This window comes from Ictalurus punctatus, chromosome 12 (genome assembly GCF_001660625.3).
Source record: "Ictalurus punctatus breed USDA103 chromosome 12, Coco_2.0, whole genome shotgun sequence".
In the NCBI taxonomy this organism is placed as follows: Eukaryota; Metazoa; Chordata; class Actinopteri; order Siluriformes; family Ictaluridae; genus Ictalurus; species Ictalurus punctatus.
In genome coordinates, this window is record NC_030427.2 from 4,723,618 (window position 1) to 4,747,850 (window position 24,233).

General features: G+C 40.0%; 1 protein-coding gene across 2 annotated transcripts in view; it reads right to left on the bottom strand.

Moving 5' to 3' along the window:
• The window catches only part of mtss1 (MTSS I-BAR domain containing 1), a 36,056-nt gene that overhangs the window by 8,817 nt on the left and 3,006 nt on the right, over positions 1-24,233 (bottom strand). For both annotated transcript variants that reach the window (XM_053684539.1, XM_053684538.1), the window contains exons 2-8: positions 16,572-16,633; positions 10,745-10,818; positions 8,259-8,343; positions 7,222-7,313; positions 6,003-6,082; positions 1,590-1,742; positions 69-176 (exon numbers count right to left, since the gene is read on the bottom strand). In XM_053684539.1, coding sequence (XP_053540514.1) covers positions 69-176; positions 1,590-1,742; positions 6,003-6,082; positions 7,222-7,313; positions 8,259-8,343; positions 10,745-10,818; positions 16,572-16,633 — 654 coding nt within the window. The remainder of the gene's footprint in view (positions 1-68; positions 177-1,589; positions 1,743-6,002; positions 6,083-7,221; positions 7,314-8,258; positions 8,344-10,744; positions 10,819-16,571; positions 16,634-24,233) is intronic.

A 24,233-nucleotide genomic window follows, 5' to 3' on the forward strand; every position in this document is an offset into this window, starting at 1 on the left:
TATCTGTATACTGACCTGTATCTGCACAGACTCAGTAGGTGCAGCGTCTGTGAGAGTTGAGGTATTACCTGTTCACTAGCAGGTGGTAAAGCACTGGGATCTACTGTCAGGTGACAAAGGTCTTCAAGAATCGACTGTAGATGTGTTACTTCACCGAGCATACTAATCTCCTCATCCTGAAAAAAGAAAAACACAATTTAAAAAAATCACAAGCAATATATACTGGAGGACCAATAGTAAAAAAATAATTAATTAAAAATGAATAAATAAATAATAAAAATAAAAGAATTAATGACAGAGTAGCACAAAAGAAACAAAACAAAACAATAAAATCCTAAAATGTACCCTTATGGCAGTGGTTCCTAACATTTTTACAGTGGCGTACACCCCCCCCCCACCTCCCCAGGCATTTAATATCCCTTTGCGTGCCCCCTCTCTCACACTGTGTTGTCTGACGAGGGCATCCTCTGGTGGGTTTTTTTGGCGTTTCTCCCAAGCATTACAGCAGCTCTATCAGCCGCAGCAGGAGGAATGAAGTCCTCCACAACAGTATGGGGTTTGCCCGTCTTATTCACTCTGCAGCTCTCCACGTAGGATGCTTCCAGACCCTTCCTATTTAGGGTTTCCTACACTGTTACTTCTCCTGAGTTGTCTTAAATGTCTTTCAAAAAGCTCTCGAGGTTTATGTAGCAGAAAGTAAGTAGCATTCCTCGTTTCTAAATGTCTGTACAGAAATGCTGGTTTCATGCAGGTATGAAAGAGTACGTTTGCACATACACACACTGTGGCTGGGGGTTTTCTTCACTGTCAGCGTGTGTAAAGCCCAAAGAAATAGATTTCTCATCGTATTTGCGCCTCTTCGATGTTTTTTCTACGGATTGCTGGTGAAGAAGAGGTGGCGTTTCACCTTCGGATACACTGCTGTCTGTATCCGCGTGAACTGGGCTAGTAGCAGTGGGTACACGTACGCTTCCTACGGATGCGGTGTTAGAGAGACCTGTTCCGCTGCTGTTGGAGGACTGTGGATCAGCGGGGCTTGTTGTGGTTGCGGGCCGAAAGCTTTGTACTTCTCCATTTTAATGTTACGAGCTATTACTTCATCATATATCCGTGTGCTGGTGATAAATGACCTGCGGTGAGATGCACACTGACGCGTGACTGAGTGGATGCAGTTTTGACCGTGAAAGACAGGATCATTTGATTGGATGTCATGTATTTGACCTTTAGAATATTGTAATTTTGCTGTTTGTACACTGGAGGGGGCAGAAGTTTATTTTTTGGCCGTGGGGAAAAACATGAATTAGAATTTTAATGTTATTTAGTGAGGCGAATTAAATGAACAGTAAGTCAGCATTTTGCTCGCGTACCCCAGTTTGGGAACCACTGCCTTACGGTACTCAGAAAGAACACCATTTCATAAATAGCTTGTAAATGTCACTAGACTTTTGTTCATATGCATATAGCCTCTTTCTTTCTCTCTTAAAAAAAAAAAAAAAAAGATTAAATATCTCCTGATAAGTAATACACAATGTATTATATTGCATAAACATGTTACAATATGGTGTATGTGTGTGTGTGAGAACACTCACAAGAACAGGTTTTAGCATTGTAACAAAAGAGCAGAATCGTCCTCGTTCCTCAATGAGCGCTCTGCACACCGCTCTCTTCTCCAGATCTTCTAACTCAGTATAGCGAGTGTTCACATCCTGCAATGCACTGTCCAACTGCATCCGCACCTCATCCTTACCTGTGCACACACAAAATTCTTAAACTATGAACACTGTGAAACATGTCTGTAAAGGGATATTTACTCATCCAGGACATGTGACAGTAGAAGTAAGTTAAGGAGACCTGTAATTTTGGGGGGAACCACATCAGTTCATCAGGCTTATTACTTCTCACTACCAGACAATGACACAACCTCAGAAGATTGAGAGCTTAATAACCCCTGATCAGCTCAAACATACATTTCATATAGAATGGGTATAAAAAGTCTACTGTTAAAACGGCAGGTATTTGTGATGAAACCAAGATAAATCATGTCAGGACTTTTCCAACACTCAATGTGAAATTACAACATATAAAAATAAAGTGAAGAAAAAAAAAAAAAAAAAAAAAAAAAAAAAAACATTTTCAGAAAAAAATAGGAAAATAAAAAAAGTTAGAATAACCAGGATGCATAAGTGTGCACACCCTTTCATAATTGGGGATGTAGCTGTGTTCAGAATGAACCAATCACATTCAATCTCACGCTTTTACATCCAGCTGTCATCAATGAAATGATTCTGATTAACCCCAAATAAAAACCAGTAGTTTCTGTAGGATTTTCTTCACATCACCTGACTGCTGAAGCAGTGGTCCCAAAGACCTCACAAAGCGTGTGGTATCGATCAGGAGAGCGGTATAAAAGAATTTCCAAAACATTAGATGCACCATGGAACACCGTGAAGGCCATCAACAACAAGTGGAGAAAATGGGGCACCACGGTGACATCACCAAGAACAAAACGGCCTTCCAAAATGTACAAAGGAACAAGGCAAAAAATGACCAGGGAGGTTGCCAGTAGAGCTGCGGCGACATTAAAGGAGCTGCATGAACATCTGATAAGTATTGATTACTCTCCGACAACAATCTTTCATATTCTTCACATGTCTGGACTATGGGGTAGGGTGGCTAGACAGAAGCCCTTTATGGTGACAGGAGATGTCCTTACAGCTTGATGGATCTAGATTTTTTTTCACAAGAAAGAGTGGGAAAATATTGCCAAGTCAAGATCTGCCACACTGATGGACTCTTACTGAAACAGACTGAGTGGTGTAATAAATAAAGTATTCTTTAGGGGAGTGCACACTTATGCAACTAGGTTATTGTACGTTTTCTTCTTTTTTTGCGTTTTCCCCTAAAAATATTTCTGTTTTTCCACTTTATTTGTATATTTCGCAATTTGACATTAAAAGCAGAAAAGAGCTAACGTGATTTATGTTGGTTCCATTCGTTTTCTTCACATACTAACAACGGTGTGCAGACTTTATATCTACTGGATTACTCCATACGGATAGTTGCAATAGTTTATGAGGAAGAAACTGTGCTTTGAGGATTTTTTTTTTTAAATCAATGACGTATTTTGCTACCACTTACAAAGAGATTTACAGTCACACATGCCAGTACACGCCATGTGAGAAGGTGTACAGATCACACGATTAGGTCTTCTTTATCTTATTCCTTCCTTCCAGTGTTCTTACTTTTCAAAATTGCCTCCACTCTCAGTGTTTCTTATGCACTACTCGCCCTTTTTTCTTTTATCTATTCAGTTTCTTCCCCTACATATCAGTCCATTGCAGAGCACCACACACACACAGACACACACACACTCATATGACAGAAGGACAATACAGAAAATTCCAGACAGTAAACTGAGCTCAGGATCAAACCAGGGACCTTGAAGCTGTGAGGTGGTAACACTACGCACTGCACTATCCAGAACTGTACTATCTAAATAAAAACAACTTAAAGGCATATTACATGATGCAGCAATTTAACAAGACCTGACACCTGAACCTGCATAACATACACTATGTCCAAAGGTATGTGGAAATTACCGAGTTCAGGTGTTTCAGCCACACCTACTGATACCATGAATAAAATGAGGCACACAGCCATGCAAACTCCACAGTCAAACACTGACAGGAGAATGAGTCATATTAAAGAGCTAAGTGAGTTTGTACATACACTTCCTGGCAAAAAAATAAGGTCACTGTTTGGATTTAAAAAAGCAAATACCTAAGATCCTATGATTGGATCATTATTAATCAGTGATTAATACGTTTCAGCCGGCAACAATTCTATTAACCCTAACCGATGCAGTGTGTAGCTTCTCGTCTCTTAAACGACCGTGTCGGAAGACGTATCCCGTGTTCGTGGAAAAGATGCTCCTGTGTTTCAGAAGAGGCAAATTATTAGCCTTCATCAAGCAAAGAAAACAACTAAGGAGATTGCTGCAATCCCTGGAATTGGGTTAAGAACCGTCCACCGCATTATTAACACCTGGAAGGAGAGTGGTGAACTGTCCACTCTGAGGAAGAAATGTGGTGGGATAAATGAATGCTCAGACTCTTGAACGATCGTGATCGGAGATCTTTAAAACGCTCGGTGAAGTCCCATCGTAAAAAAAATCGCCAGTGGAACTCATGGCTGTGGTTAATAGTGAACGTAAGAGCATTTCCACATGCACAGTGTGACGAGCACTTACAGAATCGAGAGTAAACAGCTGTGTGGCCTAATCAGTGTGAGGCTACAGTAATCAATCTGCTGGGAGCGTGAAGACTGTAAGTCTGTGCAGCAGTGGAAAAAGGTCATGTGGTCTGACGAGTCCAGAGTTACCCTATTCCACAGCGATGGCTGCATCAGGGTAAGACGGGAAGCACATGAAGCGATGGGTAGTGCCTACTGTATAAGCCTCTGGAAGCGGCGTTATGATCTGGGGTCGCTCCGATCGGTCAGGCCGAGGCTCAGCGACATCATGCGGCAATAAAATGAAGTCACCCGAGTACCAGAACGTACTGAATGACCAGGTTACCCTATCAGTGGATTTCTTTCTTCCCAGATGGCACAGGCTTATTACAGGATGATGATGCCCAGATTCATCGGGCTCAAGTCCTGAAAGAGTGGTTCAGGGAGCATGAGGAATCGTTTTCACCAATAAACTGGCCACCACAGTCCTGCCCTTAACCCCTTTGAAAGTCTTTGGGGTGCGCTGGAGAAGACCTTACAGAATGTTCAACTTCTCCCGTCCTCCATACAAAATCTCAGGCAAAAATGGATGCAACTCTGCATGGAAATAAACGTCCTGCCGCACAAAGTTGTCGAAGTAACGCTACGATGAAGGTGGTGCAACAGGCAGTGTATATACAGAGACATCAGATGTTAGTTTAACTAAACTAAGATGGCTTGTTAAGCCCCAACAAAATCCAGAAGAATTAGCAAAAGAATCCAGTGTTCAGTAATCCAAGTGTAGACACCACAGTATCTGAGCAGCTAAAAACCTACCTGTTTTTAAAAAGTCAGCTGAAGGCTTCAGGGTAAAACAGACAGCCTAGTTATTAAGGCTGCAGTTAATCATACTGTGATCTTGATAAACCCTTCAGCTTCCACAAAAACAAACTTAAGTAGCTTTGAGGAGTTTTATAACTGGCTAACTGGACTAATAATAAACATTTTCTAGATGCTTAATTACAGCGTGCCTAGGATTGCCACGCTCCGCCGTGTGTCGTGTTATGTTGAAAAGAGGTGAGAAAATGCTGTGATCTTAAAACAGCTGGTGTCTAATCACCTCTTCCTTTCACGTATGATACTGAAGTTAGAGCAATGTAACCGTTCATGAAGGTAGCTCCATAGTGCTAGCACAGTGTCATTCCTTAGGGACAACTTGTCACATTTTAGTTTTATTGTGTCTCATTAATTAAAGGCTTTATGTCCCAGGGTGCCATCATGTCTGTGGTACCTTCTGGCTCTCCCTCTCAGTTATGCCATCATAGCTAGTTTTGCCAAGGAGGTCCCTGCTTACACTGTGCATCACTCTACATCATCTTAAACCATTAGAGGACAAGAGCACACCTAATAATCCAAAAAAGACAACGTTAAAACTCTAAAGATGCTCATACTCAAGTTCTTTTAAACATACTTAGCACTACCTGACTCTATCGTGTAGAGTTATAGAAGAGCAATGATTTATAATTGTGTTATTATGGGTCACCCAGAAGAGGATGGGTTCCCTTTTGAGTCCGGCTCCTCTCGAGCTTTCTTCTTCTTGCGACCGCAGCGAGTCTTTCCTTGCCACCTTCTCCTCTAGCTTTCTCATTACGGATGAATTTAAAATTCATATCCGGATTTCTATAAAGTTACTGGCCAATAAAGTCCCTCGTTAAATGTACTATATTAATAAAACTGAATTGAAACTGAATTCGGGTATTTATACTTTCTGTTCCACGTCGTCGTTGTTTTACCTTACCTTTCTTTACTTTCTTCTGCAGCTTGATTGTATCAGACGATTTCTTCCTGATATCTGCTCGTGTCTTTTTATACTCTAAACAGACAAATATTCAACAGTTCAAAAAAATGTCTTAATGAATGAAATAGCAAGAAATGATTTACACAATGTGAATACAACACAAGGGGGACGTACGTCATATCAGGCAGGTGGTTTTAATGTTATGGCCGATCGGTGTACATCAGTGAGTATAATATGCTTCAGTTATGTTCATAAGAATTTCTAGGGGTGCGAATAATTGAAGTACATGTTGATTTCATGATATAATTTTTTTTTTACTTCAATTAATGGTTAAATTTGTTTCATATTTTCAGCGTGAAATGAATCAAATACATTTTTTTTTACTCATCTTTACCATTAATTACTGTGCCAATAATTCAGAAGCGGCCTGCAAGTCCACTGAGCATTCAGTCTTAATTTGTATGAATATGTAATCGACACACGCTAGGGGAATGATTTTACTATCCGATGGTACCATGACTACAAAGTGAGTGTTTTTAAACATTTTCATGTTTTCTCTCCCCACCACAGTCATGGTGTATGTCTCGAATAGTGTATGACTGCAGTAAAGTTGCATTTGATATTCGCCTGACATTCTGCAGCAAGGTAATGTACACGTCGTCCATCAGTAACGAATATATATTGTCTGATAATGATTTCAACACAAATAAGGTGTTATTAAAGTCCCCTCCCTATGTAATTTTTTTTCTTACCAAGGATAACATCCGTGCTGAGTGTCTTATGAATAACAAGTGCTGAGGGTGACCGCTGCAAGCTGAATGGGAGTTACTGCTTGCAACAAATCACTGACCACTTGTGTGTTAATAAGTCCAGGTCCCTAAATCAATTCCCCATCTCGTGTGTCTGTTACATTTGCACTCAAATTATTCGAGTATGACTGTTTCTTTGGCATTCATCAAGCTCCAATACTGTGGCTGGATTACATGTTCACATGTAAACTTGCTACACTTGTGCTATTATGAAGGAAATATGTCATCATAATTGTTGTCTTATGATGCTGATATTCCTTTTAATGAGAGAGAGAAAGACCTACTAGCATGTTTCCCACACAGAGAAAACCCAAAAAGGTGATTACTACACTGCTGATCAATGGCAAAAAGAGCTGCATGTCATGTTCAATAAATAAAGAGGTGCTGGTCTTTAGAGGTTTCAACCTTTCGCATGATCCTTATCAAGCTGACTGGCCACTTTTTTCCATTCCTCCAATGTCAGCTCCAGTGGACTGATCAGGTTATCCATGAAAGCGCTGCCACGTACACACACACACACACACACACACACACAGGGAAATGGTGTAAAGGATCAAAGAAATATACAATGACAATAAAGTTGATCTCACAGGAATGTGTCGTCAGTTCAGAGAACATGCCCTGGCATAATGTCAGATCACGCTTGATTCTAGTGTTAAAGCATGAGAATATTTTGAATACATCCTTGTACAGGGGGGACAAATCATACATTTATTAACCAGCCCACTGCAAGTCAAAGCTACAGTGTGTTGCCCAGTCCCGGTTTCAGTTCATCCAGAAACCCACAGTTTAGGCCAATAATTGACATGCACCCAGGCTAAAGACAGACAAACTCCACACGTTCCATTTTACCACGAATGTCCTGTTTTAAGTCGATTAACTTATGTACTGGATTTGCATAAAGGTCATTTCAAAAGAATAGTAAACAGACAGATATACGTCTCCGTTTGTATACTAGATCAGATTTTCAACGGGTCAAAGGTGCACATGCAGTTGCTCAGACACACTTTCAGTTAATGTTTTCTATGGGGTTCAGGTCAGGGCTTTGTGATTACCATTCCAATACTTTCACCATTTAAGCCGTGTTACAACTGTGGAAGTTTTAACTTGACTGACGATGTCAGTATTTCTAGACAATTCTCCTTCATGATGCCATATATGCACCAGTCCCTTTTGAGATTGAAGACTGATTAATCATGTGACCAGTCCCATGAATGATTCAATGAACTTTTGTCACTTTTTATTTATGAGGTTACAAAAAAAATGTTACAGTAATGACTTTAAATTAATTTTGAAGCTTTTCACTTGTAAAACTATGTATTATTGAAATAAACTCAACATGTGTGACATTTTTATCACAGTATCAAAATTCATAAATACTTTTTCTGTTGGAAAATGAAAAGAGGCAGCTAAAGGAAAAGAGAGATAAAGGACACCCTTACCTAGTGAAGAGTTTGAGTTTGTTCTCAATGCTTCTATGTCTCATGCACATTCTGGTCAATGCTGAACCGATTTCTTTTGTTGCCCCTGTCAAAGATAAATAAATAAGCATAGATAGATAGATGGATGGATATCCGAGTTTCCATTAGACGGTAAATACCGGTTTTTGACCATTAAAAATCAAATGTCTGATAAAATCAAAAATTGTCAGACACAATATCTGGTAAAATAAATAAATAAATAAAAAAATAGCAGATGTTAGACAAAGTATGTTCACAACCGCACACCTAAATAAGGTCTCTGCCCCAGATCATTTTTTTCCCCTCCAATTTCTCCTGTAATGTGTAGGCTACTCTGTACTCCAGCGTTTCTCTGCAGTACTCTCAAGCTACAGAGAAACAATGGACCCATTTGATTTCACCTCGGCAACAGAGCGCTTCTTCGCCATGAAAAATTGCAGAAAATAGTCATAAACACAGTCATTTTATTGCGTTATAAACTAAAATATATGTTGCAAACTGCAGTTTAATATGTTGCTGCACCCCGTTTTTGTTTTGAACGCGTTTTATTAGACACGAATTCCACAGCTGCGGTTTGTTATTTTGAAAAGTGTGGAAAAGAAAGTGTGATGAATACATTTTTATCTTTCAGTTGGCTTGATCGTTTTGTTGTTGTTATATCGCTGTAACACATCTGGGTCAGGAATGAGGAGGCGGAGGACGACTAGAAAGGGAGGTTATGTATCGACGTCACTTTCCCGCCGGACACGCCTCCTCGGCTGGACCGAGTGGCAAAACATCCAGCAAAATAGATGGTTTTAATAGGGGAAGCTGCGAAAATGCTAGAATAACTAACGATTATCGGCTTAAATTAAAGGCAGTTGCACTCGACAGTGATCCTTACAACTTGCCCAAGAACTTGTGGTCTATGGACACTGGCATGTGGCCAGAAGTCGGTTTCCCCCACATTTATATGTACCTGAAGCCTAAATGCATTCACAAGCTTTGGTCCTACTTCAAGGGGGAATTTGTTGGAGAAATTAAAGTGACAACACCACCAATAAACATTCTGGTTGTATGTACAAATATTTTTATTTTATTATATAATTTTAACTGGTAAACTGTAAGTCCTAGTTTGTTTGTAGTGAACACTGCTTCCATTTACTAATGTTTTATGAATGAGCCCTCACTATTAGGCAGCGTTTAAAAAGAACTATGTAGCAAATTATTCATCATTGTACAATACTGTTTAACATGAATAGAGCTTTTTCCCCATTTTAGATGCATTTCTTCTGTGTTTTCGCCGAATTCATACCGTACATTCGTGCTGCCGTCCAGTCTTTTTGCCACTCAGTGGGCGTGACCGCGGCGAGTTCTGGCTACCATGACGTCACGTGCATACCCTCCATTCTCTCGAATTTTACTTTCACTTTTCAGCGGACTCATTCAACGACACACAAACCTCTGCTGGTTGTCTCGCTCCCTCACATTACAGTGCAAAAGAAACCCTAAATGATATGACCAGATTTTTCAGACACGTTGGCCAGAACCAAATTTTTTTTTCCCCAACAGAAACTCAGAGAGAGAGAGAGAGAGAGAGAGAGAGAGAGAGAGAGAGAGAGAGAGAGAGAGAGAGAGAGAGAGAGAGAGAGTTGTGCTCAAAAGTTTGCATACCCTTGCAGAATTTGCTCAATCTTAATACTGTTAATACATTAAGAGCCAGAGGGATATAAACTTTTGAACAGGATGATCGGTGTAAACTGTTAGTATTTTGTCTTCTGGGAAACATGTAACTCTCTTACTTAGCATCTGAAGGTGGTATTAAATGGGGAAAAAAAATCTTTAAACAAAATCATCCCGTTCAAAAAGATTGTTCAAATGTATCGTAGTTGTGTCGCATCATGCTTAATGTATCCCGTTACCTTCTTGAGCATCAGTGAATGTTTACACCTTGTGTAATAGTCGTGTACGAGTCACTCAGTTCTCCTCAGTGTGAAAAGATGGATCTTAACTTCATATAGTCGCAGTTGGAAAGCGGTCAGATATGCAGAATATGCTGGAAAAGTAAAGAATGTGCAGGACTTTCTGAAGAACAGTGGGCAGTTTAACTGCTCAGGACAAACAAGGGACTCGTGAAGAACCCTCACAAAACTTAAACACAGTCGTGGATCACCCAGGTAACGACACAGTGGTAAGAATCAAGGGTGTGTAAACTTTTGAACGGGGTAATTTTTTTATCAATTCAGCTATTATCTTGTCTTGTGGACTATATGTAAACATCAGTTATGTGAAAGATTATTCAGGACAGGACTAAATTTTTTTTTAAAAACATGGGGTTTTTATCATCCCTCTTATTTTGTTAACAGTATTAAGATTTAGCAGATTCTGCAAGGGGAATGCAAACTTTTGAGCACAAGTGTGCGTGCGTAATTAATACATGTATATATAAATAAAACACACACGCAAAGACTAGATGAATGACCTCTCACCTCGTGTTCCAGTTGCTATATCAGCAATCTTCTGGAAGGCGTCCAGGAACGAGCCGATGACGATGATGGTGGTCCTGATCATCAGAGACATAAAGACGCATATGAATTGTACAAGGCAGAATCGTCTGTTCATTATAAACTGAATGTAAAAACACAAATCAGAGGCTTCCCCTTTTCACTGTAACATCTCTAATGTTAGAGGTAGAAATGTAAACAGATTGATGACATGACTCAAAAGTAAGTACCCCCCTTTTTAATATTAAAGTAGCTTGCTTGTTAATATTGTAGTGTTTTGAAGCTAGATGTTTGGGCGTACTTGATCTGTATACAAGACACAAATTCAAGGAGAATGGTGTTTGTGAAATGGAAGAAGATGATTCAACAACTACATACTAACATTATTTTATTCAGGTTGGACTTTAATTCCAGTTTAGATTGTAGGTGAAAATCAATAGACACTTGAACCTGAAAACTGTACTTTGTTTTAACATGGGCCCAGTCCTGTAAAAAGCTTTAGCAAGGGTTACACACCACAGTACTACAATACGCAGTTAAAAAAACTACTCGGGGATGTGGAGAGACTTGTACTTTTTTTGTTTTGCACCAAACCACAATCTTACTTTATCTATGTCATGTTTCAAGGACTGTTTATTCGGAGGCAATGTACTGTCCGGTGAGGGGAAAAACAAAAACAACCAAGTAGTGTTTACTCATTCTTAACAAAAAATAAGTGTCAGCAAAACGTTGGTGTATAGCGGTGTTGTCTGTTCAGTGTTTTCACTGTTTCTTTACGTTTAAAACGTGAGGTGAAGGCATTGTGCAGTAGTAGTAGAGGAGAAACACCGACGCAGAAACAGCACTGCTGTGGGTGATATGACTACCTTAGATAGTGAATGATTAACATGTGTCCACAATTAGTTTTTACTGTTTTATCATGACACTAAGGGATTATTAATCCCAGTTCCTTAGCTCACACACACACACACACACATATAATACTGGTTCCACAAGTGTGTAGAAGCATGACAGTCGAGTAAGACATGATTTAATGGATAGTTGGTTGGGCACTTTGATGAATTTTCTCCAGATAGTAAGAATTGTCGTGTGAGCCTTACCTGTCCTATCCGGCATCGAGCGTAAGCGACTTGATCCCAGCGACTGTTAAAAGGGAACACGCGTCTTGTCCCAACAACGGGATTTATTTCCCATAATTGTTGATTAAACTCTGATCTCATTCCAACCGCCATTTGTTTTTAGTGTATACGTTTAATGTTGGTTTCAGGTCTCTGAACAGAGTAGAGCATTTTACTGGTTCTGAGGATAATGCTTTTTGGCAGCTCTTTCTCCTTGTTCATTACCAGAGATCACAGAGTGACCAGATACCCAGCAGAAAATACTAAAATTCTTAGATTCCACAGATGATCATTTGTTTAAAACCTTCACGGCTGTTGGCCGATCGGTTTTTATAGACTCCAGTGCTTCCAGACATGATTTGGAATCAGTTATCATTAAAAACAGATTTCTGTGGAACAGTCTCAATGAACTTCAGCACCAGTAATAAAGCATTTGCCTCTGCAGTAAAAGCTGAACTTTGGTCAGGGACGTCCCTGGACACAGTTGACTTGTTGCAAACGCGGCTGCCGCTTGATTTAGAGGTTTGGATCCATCTGTGTATATTGGGATGTGTTGTGGGAACTCTGCTCTAATAGCCAGGAACTGTTGGTAATACTCATTCAGATTAGTTTTCGATCTTTAGGTTTCTTGTTAAATCCAGATGGGTTTTCGGCTTCTTGAGATCCCATGGGGGGGAATTTTGCAGAAATGTGTCTGCTCCAGGATGTTTAAATCCACTTTCAGGTTTTCCAGATGGGTTTTTATATGTAGGCCAAATGGATGAATGCGACTTGGTTTTCTTTCATGTAGTACTGGATGTTGAGTTGAGAAAACTACTGGACAGATGGGATTTTCTTCATCTGTTTGGTTGCAAATTGTAGAGCCAGTTTTAAGCTTCTGATTTCCAAGGAAGGTTCATTGGCTTCCACATATAAACTCTGAATTGGTGACATTCTGCGTGCTCCTAAAGCCAGTCGAATACCTTGATGGTGAACAGTATCTAGAAGTCATATAGATGATCGCCTGGCCGATCCATAAATGTTGCTTCGAGCGAATCAAAGTTCTGCACAGGTTCATAAGAGCTGAACGGTCTGCTCCACATTTGGTTTTGGACGACACTTTTAAAACGTTCATAGCTTTAAAACATTTCTTTTTCAAAAATGTAATATGAGGGATAAAACACAGCTTACGATCAAAGTTCCCAATGCACCTGTTCTCTTTAACGACTTTGATGGGGACTCCATAAAACAACTCTGGTTCATCGTGCAACGAACAGAGCTGACAGAAACGCACACAGAATTTCTGTTCGTGAGAACTTGAAACCATTCTGAGTCGAGCAGGGGTGCATTCTGTTTATCTTCAGTTGGATTTTTCGCTCGATAGTATGCATGTACTTGCATCTGTAGCAAATGGCGTCTACATATGAACTACAATAGAACATCAGAACCAATGACTTTCGCAATCCTGTCTATTTTAATACTAATGAGAGTTACTGATGGAGTGCTACGATTTCGATTCGATCGATTCAGGGGCCCAAGATCAATATTAAGCGAAGTGTCATCAGTAACATTTCTATTACTTCACAGATGCAACCAAAACATATTTTGAAAACTTTCCACTATTAAATTCGGCATATTTCAGTGCAAAAAAGGACCCGTGATGAATTAAATTGTGACGGACGTCACACCCGGGAAGTGGCTGGAATTAGACCGTCCTATATAAAAGGTCCATCTCAGGGACGGAGTTGGACCAATTTTCAGCCTGGGAGTTTAATACCCAAGACCAGCTCATTTGTTTCGTGGTGGAAGAATGAATGTAGTCACAGTTCAGTTCTTGTTCTCAGTCACTACCCTGTTATATTTATTACTGACAGGTTTCAACAAGCGGATAAAGATGAATAACAAAAAACATACCGCGTATCGTTTTCTACTACAAAAAGCCCAACTGTAACATTCTGAAAAAAAGATCTCTGTTTGCAAGCAAACAAATATTAAGTTTTTCCAGCAAGAAATATTCTTTTTTTTTTTTGGCAGCTACCTCACGCCATGGCATGTGATGATGGCTTGTTGATATCTCCATGGTAACGACCTGGATACACTTGTGCTTATGTGTGAGAGCGAGAGAGAGAAAGAGAGAGCGCACATGGTGAAATCAGGTGGTCGCCAGAACAAGGAGAGAGTTCACAGTAGGCCGATGGCTGAACAAGCATCGGACAGCGAAAAAGAACACTAAATTGGAACGTTTTAAATACTGGTATCCAAGACAGTCCAAAACACAAAACGTTGGGGGCGAAGGAACCAAAAAAAACTAAATAAGCCAGACACACACAGCGTTCTCGCCCGGAAATGATGTTAAATGTGCCATTTCAGTATTTTGCCGTCAGTGCTTTTCACAGCAAACACCAAATTATTACACGTGTGCTAACTGCAAATAAAATTACAACGCATTATAACTGTGCATAAATTGACTTTTTTTTTTTTTAAGATATCCAGGGTTTTTCCTTTATATATATATATATATATATATATATATATATATATATATATATATATATGGCTTAGGCGGAGTGTTTTTGCAGAGTGCCTTGAGCCGACTGAACGCAAAAAGGCATCCAGGTGACCTGTCAGAATGAATGTAATGAGTGGCTTGATCTCAAACGAAAAGGTAAGCTGACAACAGGAATGATCTGCCAATCACCAAGCGGTGTTTGGAGGAACATGTGTGTGATTGGTGTGCGACAGCTGCTCATCACCATGCTAACCCAACTGCTGATTGGACATTTCTCTGTACGTCAACTCGGGATAGTGGTTACGATCACAGACTCGGACAAGCAAGTTGCAAGCCATCGATAAGGCAAGTTAATAAACATTTTTGAGAATGTAATGCTTGTGGATGTTAACAGCAGTGATGGCGGATAAAATATAATTAATGTAGCCTATTTTACAACGAAAGAAATTGCCTACCAAGCAGACTTAATTCAGTACATGAATGTCTACATGACGTTAGGTTAGCGAACAAAGGTAGTTAGTCGACGTTACATAAAGGGAGGGATGTAAGAATTATAGGATGACGGCAGAAGGAAGCTATACCAATTAATATGTCAAGACGCCACTGAGAAACAGGCTGACTGAGGGTCACCCGGACGTTTGCTGCCATTGATGAACCTCAGCCTGGGATGTTGGACTACAAAAGTCTCATTAGAAGATTTTACAGGAGAAACAAAGCTAGGAAAGGGAAGAGGTCAAAAGAAGGCTGCTATATTTGCAGTTGAAATAAAATCAAGAAATAATTTCTCCAAGAGCTTCTCCGTTTGCCTCTATGCACTTCTGGACCTCTCCAACGGTCGCACAGGTCTTCCACTGGCCTTTATGCAAAAAGCATCACTTGGCTGGATAAGCAACTCTAAGAGATATTCAGTAACTTGAGATGTTCCTTCACCTCGTCAAATTGCTTCTGATGTTGTCTCACCACTACAGAGGGAAGAACATCGCCTTGCGCTCCTCACATTATACTGTTCCCATCTTTCTGGCCGCCTGTATCACACTCTGTCAATCGCAGAAGTTGAGACACATCATGATCAAGACACGCAGATACTTCTACGGTTTTGTCGGGAGTTTGCCAATTCCATGTGCTCTTTCGATGACGACACGGCTTCAAAAGTTACATGCTCCCAAGACCCGTCAGCCACTTTTCCAAAAAAAATTTGCTGCATCCTTACCTTCCGCTTTCTCAGGGAGGTTGATTAAGCAGAGATTATAGTGTTCTATAAATCATCCAATCCCGGGCTGAGCGTTAATATTTGGCTTTTCGGAACATGTACGATTTTCTGTAACTTGTCAACATTATACACAGCTTCGCTAATTCGGTGCTCAGCTTCTGATAGTCTACACCAAATTCTGAGACGTCCTTTTTTATATCTCTTGAATAGCAGTCAGGACGCCTTCGAATTTGGAAGTGAAAAAGTTTTCCCATGGCCTCGCTTTCTTCCTTGTTGCTCACGATAAACTGCTGCCATTAGCTTAGGACTAGCCTCACTACGGTCAGGAGTTTCCCACATTTCATATGGACTCTACTTTGTGATTCTACAATTTGCCAAGACAAAACTATTCTCATGTGTCGCCCATGTTGAACTCCGCTTAGTCAGCTAAACGTCTTTTAAAGCTATAAATCTGGCTGTTTGTAGGAGCGCCGAGTTGTGCATCTGTCTAGTCTGCCGCCATGTTGGATGCCCCAATCAAAGGATCTTAATGATACTCATTGTGATGAACAGGAAGACTGTAAATATGGGAAGTTTTCTGCCAGATCATCGAGTGTCAATAAACATGTGTTTAACTTATAGATTAAGTTATAGACTCGATTACCTAGCTTAAATCACCCTTTAGATTACTAAAGTTTGCTCTATTATGAATATTTGCCTTTGTTGTTTTTCAAATATCACTCATTCTGGAAAGAAAATTCAAATGGTATAATGATCACCCGATAGGTCTAGCCTGCGAGGTTTACAGCTGCAAACAACGCAGACACACTGCAATGTTTCAGATAACAATCTGTCATGTTTGCTCAAATGTAACCTTCCTCAATAAGTGCCTCATAAAAGCACATGAATTCCAACTGCTCACTGTCACACACTCCCAATATAGATATGTATATATCTGAACAAGAACCGTTCATTAACATAATGAAATGTGAGTGTAAACAAGCAGGCAGTTCTTACCTTAGCTGAGACTGTAACTTGGCCCCTTTTGTCACAAAGTCCTCCCACGCAGGGTAACTCGCCTAAAGGCAATCACACAAACAAGTGCAGGGATGGTCTGTTAGTATCGTTAGTCAGAATAAATAGAGGGAAATTATTAGACGGAGGGACCGTTTACACAACAACTAAAAAATCTAACTTTTTATGCAGTTTGGTGGTTAATTTTTGAAAACGATGCCGTTCTCGTCTCCGTGTAAACGTACAAAAGTGAGAATTTGTGAAAAACAATGACGTCATGCCCACGTGTATTAAGTATTCAGTCTATAGGCATGTATTCCAGTCCTTCAAAGCAACGTGCGAGACAGTCAACGCTACGATGATGGACTACAGGACTGTTGCCTATGACTACCATGTTATTTTTAATCAACGATACCTTTACAAATGAGGATAAACATGCAGAATACATTTCAGCTCATTCGGACTCTGATTCGGTTCCTGAGAAACAGATTTCTGAACTTAGCTCCGCCTCCCATTGATGACCATGCAGAAAACTCAGCAGACCTCCTCAGGACTGGAGGGGCCTATCAAGTTTCTTTCAAGTGCATACAAAAAAAATAATTTTCACAATTTCTGAAAGAGAAACTCTACCGAACAATTTGACACCAACTTTGGAAAGATGGGACAAAAAACTCTAGGGCTATTTCCCAAAAGCAGATTTTGCATATTATGTAAACTTACAACAGCAAAAAAAAAAAGTAGGCAGGGCTAAGTGGTTCAAATTGCAGATTGGTTCAGAATGAGCCAAGGAATCAGTTGAAAAAGAGGTTTATCTCTAGACTTATGGACTAAAACGTAAAATGGTGCACTATGCTGTACTACAGCGCAACCATTAGGTTGATCGAGCTCAACTCTCTTGCCTGAGTAGAGAGAGGGAGTACAATATAATGGCCAAGTTTCATGTTTGTAGCATGATCGGTTTGGTCTGCATTCCTTCCCAATATTGTAAAAAAACTCATTTCAAACGGCCACTACACGGGAACCACACGACCAATCAAAGAGCTTTTCTGACCAGCAATGGTCCTGTTCCGATATCTTGAACACTGTGAGACAAGATGGCAGACAGAGTTTTGGCAGGATAACTATAGAAAGTAGAAAAAGTGGGGTTAGGTTAGAGGGATTGCTCAGCCAACACATCTCCCTGGTGTCATTATGGGGTTGATAGGCCATTGCCAGGCGGTGCCTATGGTATCACAGGTGGTTCCTAGCTTGTTCTTAAGCCTCTGGTATACTTCGGGGGGTTTTTACGCATACACTAGTGCTGAGGTTCTCAAACTTTTGCAACTAAAGCACCCCAAGCCTTCCCTATCATGTGGCATGCCCCCCACCCAACCCAAATTGGAGGAGACCAAGTATGATTATCTATATAAAACCCATCCATCTACATCTAACTATCTAGATCTCTCTCTCATTATATATATATATATATATATATATATATATATATATATATATATATATATATATATATATATATATATATATATATATATATATATATATATATATATATATATAAAATAATACCTAACCTATAATCTGTTTCTGATATTTTTTTTGCATTTGTGTTTTTTTAAAATTACTTTTAATAACTTATAAAAGTTATTTAAAAAAATCATAAAGTTATATAACGGACAGGTGTGGAACGTGGATGATATAAAAGGTTTCTGAACACTAGAACTACTTTGAACAAGAGAACTAGGCTGTAATATCATGGACTATTTTACATGTAAAACATGTTGCATTCCATTCGTCTTGCGTTCTAAAAATATTCACATGCGAATGATGCAAATTGGGAGGAAGGGCGTGGCTCGTTATCCATGACATTGTTAAATCTCCTGTGAGTGCAGCGGGAAAGCGAGACCTCGCGCTTGCAGGACAGTACTGGTGACATTTGGAAAGCTGCTAAGTTTGTCCAAAAAGACGCTAGATTTGCTGTTAGCCACTTTTTTTTTTTTGCAAAAAAGTCGCTAAAGGGGTCTGAAAAGTCACTAAGTTGGCAACACTGGTCTGCACTGACAGCTAGATAAAAGGCAGACTAAGCTCCGCCTCTCCCCAGCAAAAAGAAAATGCAGAAGGAGAGAGAACGCGGGTTTTTCATTTATGCACATTCTATTTCTAAAAGCAATAAAATACACCCAGTTCCCAAATGATGCCCTGTCTGTTTTTTTTTCTTCTTGAAAACAATTTGCACCCCCTTCTGATCTCTCCATACCCTCCCAGTGGCACACATAGCCTTTCAAAAGTATACTCCATTTGACATGTACGCGTACACAGGGAGTCGACTAGAGCTGCAACAACTAACTGATAATAATCGATGATGAAAATCGTGGTTAACGAATCTCGTTATGGATTAGTCGGTCTGCATGCGGCACGGGGGAGATTTACTCATGACGTTACTTCTGTTCTGAAAACACGCTTCGGAGAGTAAATACTAACGTCGTGTCCCAAATGAAGTACTGTACACTTACACTATGCACTGTATGCTTTACCGCCCAGTGTGTGGATTTTAGAAAGGAAATATCAGCTCAAATATAACACTAGCGTTTTTTTCTAAACGAAAGTATAAGCCGCTTCCTAGTCGACGGCGCATGACGTCATACGCACGCTAGCATTAGCAGACATCCAGAGTCACCGTCTTTCTTCGGTTTACTGTTTATGTCGACGTTACCTTTTATTCCCAACGTGACCTCAGTCACCATCAGACGGAGCCGAAGCACACGCGTTCACAATGCGTTCTCATTTCAGAGGTGCTCGGAGTAAATTATTTGTTATACACCGATTTAGACAGTGACATCTCGTGAGTTCAGTGCTGGACAGCTCAGTTGTTTTAACCATTCATTAAACTGAATCGGTTCAAAGGAGAGTCATGAGGTGGCGAATCGGACACGGGTGGACATGGACGCGTTGTGTGCTAGTCCCGGCTGTTAGGACATCGCAAAAGATTTGTCTCAACACAGAACATACTTCATCACCAGATAGGATTTTAATTTTTTCCGTTTACTGAAGGTCAGAGAAGATACAGTGACTTTTTCTGAGCACAATTCTCACACAAGTTACACAATTGCTTTTAGACACATCAGCAGCTGCATTAAATATTTATCATATTGGTGCTCAAATCACCGGTTTCCCCCACAATCCAAAGACACGCAGGTCAGGTGAATCTGAGTCACTAAATTGGCCATAAATGTGAGTGGGAGAGTGAATGTGTGCATGTCTTTGCGTTAGCCCTGTGATGGACCGGCCATCTGTCCACGGTGTTCCCCTGCCTACGGCGTGAGATGCTGGGACCGGCTCCAGCACCACCACAACCCTACATACAGGACAAGCAATATGGAGAATGGATGGATGGAGTTCCGATCACAATCATGTCAAGGCGTGTCTTTAATGAGGATACCGTTTGCATACATTATCCAGGTGTTTCACATCACGCCTGGCAGCTAGAAGGAGTGACCTCAATCTCTGGTTATGCTTGTAATTATGGTTCTATTAACCCTGGATCACCAGCGTGTGTCCATGTCCTTCAGAACCAGCACTGCTTGCTTGGTGAGCACGTTCCAGGGTAAGATAACAGTGGTACGAATGCAAACGTGTCATACATAACTACGTGACATTGTTGGAAGATCTGCATGCACACAAGGTGTCTACAGGTTTCACACACCGCCTCTTATTCGTTCGCTGAGGTTCATCGAACAACGGTGACTTATATAACCAGCATTTTCTTGCTACTTTGTGATTTGTGTCGTTTCTTTGCTTATTGGAGAACTCTCATTCGACACTTTAATCGTAGGGTTGTCACAACAAGTGTGTTCTCTTCTAGAACTAACCAGTGCGTGGATCGCTCAGAAGCTTCAGAAAAGAAAAGGTTTTAAACAAACGTATGCCAGTGCCTCCATGTTTCACTCTGGAGTCTATTTGAACAAAAATAAAAGGAAAGAACCCGTTGGTCCACTCTACTGAATAACAAAACGGCAACATGTAATGAGCTGCAAGCAGTCAATGGAATGCATATTTACTCAGGGCTGATGTTTTCATCTATTCTCGTATCGGAAACGACGAAGCAGAGAACAGAACATCAGCATTTACTCATAAAACACAAAGATCTCTCCCTCTCTCCAACTTGCTCATTACTTAGTAACAGCAGTTTAAGGGATGGGAAAGGATCGGCCAATGAGCTGCGTCTTGCTGGTATTAGAGTCAGATTTATTTCTCCGTTTGATATTTTGCACAAGAGTTTTAAATGTTTTATTTTATTTGATATGTTTATGTGAGACTGGGTTAATCTATGTTAGGAGTCGTTTACAGTGGCAAGAAAAAGTATGTGAACCTTTTGGTATTTCATGGTTTTCTGAATAAATTGGTCATAAAATGTGATCTGATCTTCATCCAAGTCAGGGGTATCGACAAATGTGTCTAAAAAATAAAACATTCTGATCTTTAATGTCTAATGAGAATGACCAAAAATAAATAAATAAATAAAATCATCAATGCTTGTGGAAAAAGTATGTGAACCCTTGAGTTAATGACCTGAAAAAAGCTAGTTGGAGTCAGGTTTTAGCACACCTGGAGTCTGGTTAAGAAAATGAGTTCGGAGGTGTGGACTACAGCTACTTTGACTGATAAAGACCCCACAAACTTTTGGAGTTTGCTCTGCACAAGAAACACACGCTTCTGTTTCTACTTTTTTTTGCAAACTGGATATCCGTCCTCAAAGAAAAGCCCCCTTATTGTACTATTTGCTGAATAACAAAGTACATTGATCCAGCATTCTTAATCGTCCAGCTGCACAGGGTAACCAGACTAGAACAGCCGAACTGCATTCGAAATGAAAACATACACGGGACACTTTACTAGGGACACCTGTACGTTCATTCAATTATTCCAATCGGCCAATCACGTGGCAGCAGAGTGCATTAAATCAGATACCAGTCAAGAGTTTCGTCTAATGTTCACCTCATACATCAGAATATGGGGGGAAATGTGACTGCCTAACGACCTGGTTCGAGTATTTCAGAAACTGCTGATCCCCACAGACCGTCAAAGAATATGGTGCAAAAAAAAACAACCAACAACCGGTGAGCTGTAGCTCTGAGGGTGGAAACACCTTGTTGATGATAGGTCAGAGAAGAATGGCTAGACTGGTTTGATGCTAAAGTGGGCACATGCTCACCAAAACTGGACAGTTGAAGATTATAATTTTTCTTTTTTTAAATTTTAAAAAAAGATGGTAGGGTCAGAATTTGACATCAACAGCATAAATGCATGGACCCAACCTGCCTTATTTCAACAGTTCAGACTGGAGGTGGTGGGGTAAAGGTGTGGGCAATATTTTCTTGGCACACTCTGGGTCCCTTAATACCAATCATTTTACTGCCACAGCCATCTGAGCACTGCTGCAAACCCCATGCATCTCTCCATGGCCACAATCTACCTCATAAACTTATTATGACCAGTTGAAGAGAAGAAGGCGTCGGCGTCTTTATTTGTCACATGTACTTTACAGCACAGTAAACATCTCAGCTTGTTATAAAGTTGAGGTCAGAAAGCAAGGTCAGCCATCATGTGGCACCTCTGGAGTAGAGAGGGTTAAGGGCCTTTCTCAAGAGCCCAACAGTAGCAGCTTGGCAGTGTTGGGGGGGCCCCCACCTTCTGATCAGTATCCCAGAGCTTTAAGTGTTGCGCCCCCACTGCCCCAATACTTCCAGCATGATAATACACCACGTCCTACCCAGAATTAGACCGATGTTCCTATAGGAACATATAGTAGAGTGTTAATTATTCAAGCCTACACTTTCTCTTCTGAAAAAGTAGCTTCCTCTTTATCTCAAATCAGGACAGGCTACAGGGATTTAGATTAAAAAAGAAAAAAGAAAGCTTCTCCTAAGCACACTGCTTTTCAAAAACTGATAGGCTAGCAGCTAGCATACTAGCCTGTGCTACTGATGCACGCACTCGAATTCTGCCTTAGGACAGCGTTTCCAAGCTGATTCAGTCCGAGGTAAAGAAATCACCGTGGCTACTTGGAAGTTCATTCCAGTATTTTGTATTCATGGAAGTATTCAGAAAGGGAAAAATATCAAATGATAGAGCTGCAACAACTATTCGATAACATCGATAATAATCCGATTAATCAAAAAAATAAATCACCCAACTAACCGATTATGAAAATAATCGTTAGTTGCAGCCCTATAAAATTAAAAAATATGTTCCAAAGGGCTATGTGACCGCTTTTCCGTTCTAGAATTTTTTATACATATAAATAAGCAAAAGAAACAATAAAAGCACCAATAAAGCACCTTCTGGCTCCACCACTTTAATGCCCGAGGAAGCCCAAAAGCAACCGGGACCGTCAACACTTTTTCCCAAGGATACACATTATATTTTAAAGTAAAATATCATGAGATATCGCCTCACTTCCCTCCCGAGTTGCACATGAACTCAAAGCTTCTTTGTTAACTTTAAGACATGCTGCTAAACACGTGACAAGTCTGGCATCAATACGTAAAAGCATTGCTGAGATATGCCCTCAATTCCGGTTTGGCTACTTAGCCGTGCAATTCGTTCAGAGGTTATCTATGGAAAAAAAGCAACTCAAGTTTTGTATGGATTTGTCGTGTGATGCAGTGTTCCCAAGTTTGCAATAATTAAGCTAAAAATTTATTGAAGCGAAAACTTTTTTTTTTTTAATTTCAAAATGGGCAGTTTTACTAATTTGTTAAAGTTCCCTGTAGAGCGGATTCAGACAAAACTTCTCGAGTCCCCTAATACAAGGTCACTTACATACCTACAAATTTGGGGCTGAAAACATACACGCTGTTTCCAAAATACAACTTGACTTCCAGTTTAGAGACTTCACTGTCAAAATTGTTTGTGCTTTAGGCCCATCACATTTAAAAAAAAAAAAAAAAAAAAAAGTTTTGTTTGTTCTTGTCTCTTGATTTAGTGGTTATCAGACTAAATTAACAAGAGAAATGGTGAAAAAAATTACTTCAGCTCAAATTCAACATGTCACGTTTGACAAATAATTCATAACATTTCAGTCACTTGGCGTGTGTTAGGAAATCAAGAAACACAAGAGTCTTACTTCGATGTCGAGCAGTTCAAAAGTTCTAAGCAGTTTTACAAACTTGTGAATTATAGCACCCCCTAGAGGCGAAGTTACACAAAACTTCTTAAATATCCTTATGCTCGAGTCCTTCAATAATCTACAGTGTGTTCTGAAGTCACACCAATGTCAAGTCATGCCCTCGCTTCCTGTTCGGCAGCGTCACCATCAAATTTGTTGCTTGTTAAAGACAAACCATCCTATATGTAAATAAATAAATAAATATTTAAACTATTTTGATACATAACACGACAGTATACACTTTTGCATTTCACAAAGTTTGCGTAAATTGTAATATCCAACATATCTAAGTGTTTTATCATTCATCGGACCCAAGAATCCGCATACAATTTATACGTAAGGAACCACAGAAAAGGGTTACGAGTACATGTTTAGTAGGACAAGACCAAACTAACCATTTCTGCCAGATTAACAAAATTCTCAGTAGCGCTGATTTTTGGTAGTCACGTGTGTACCTGAAGTACACACGAGAAGGCCAATCACCTGTAAGGTGCAAACTG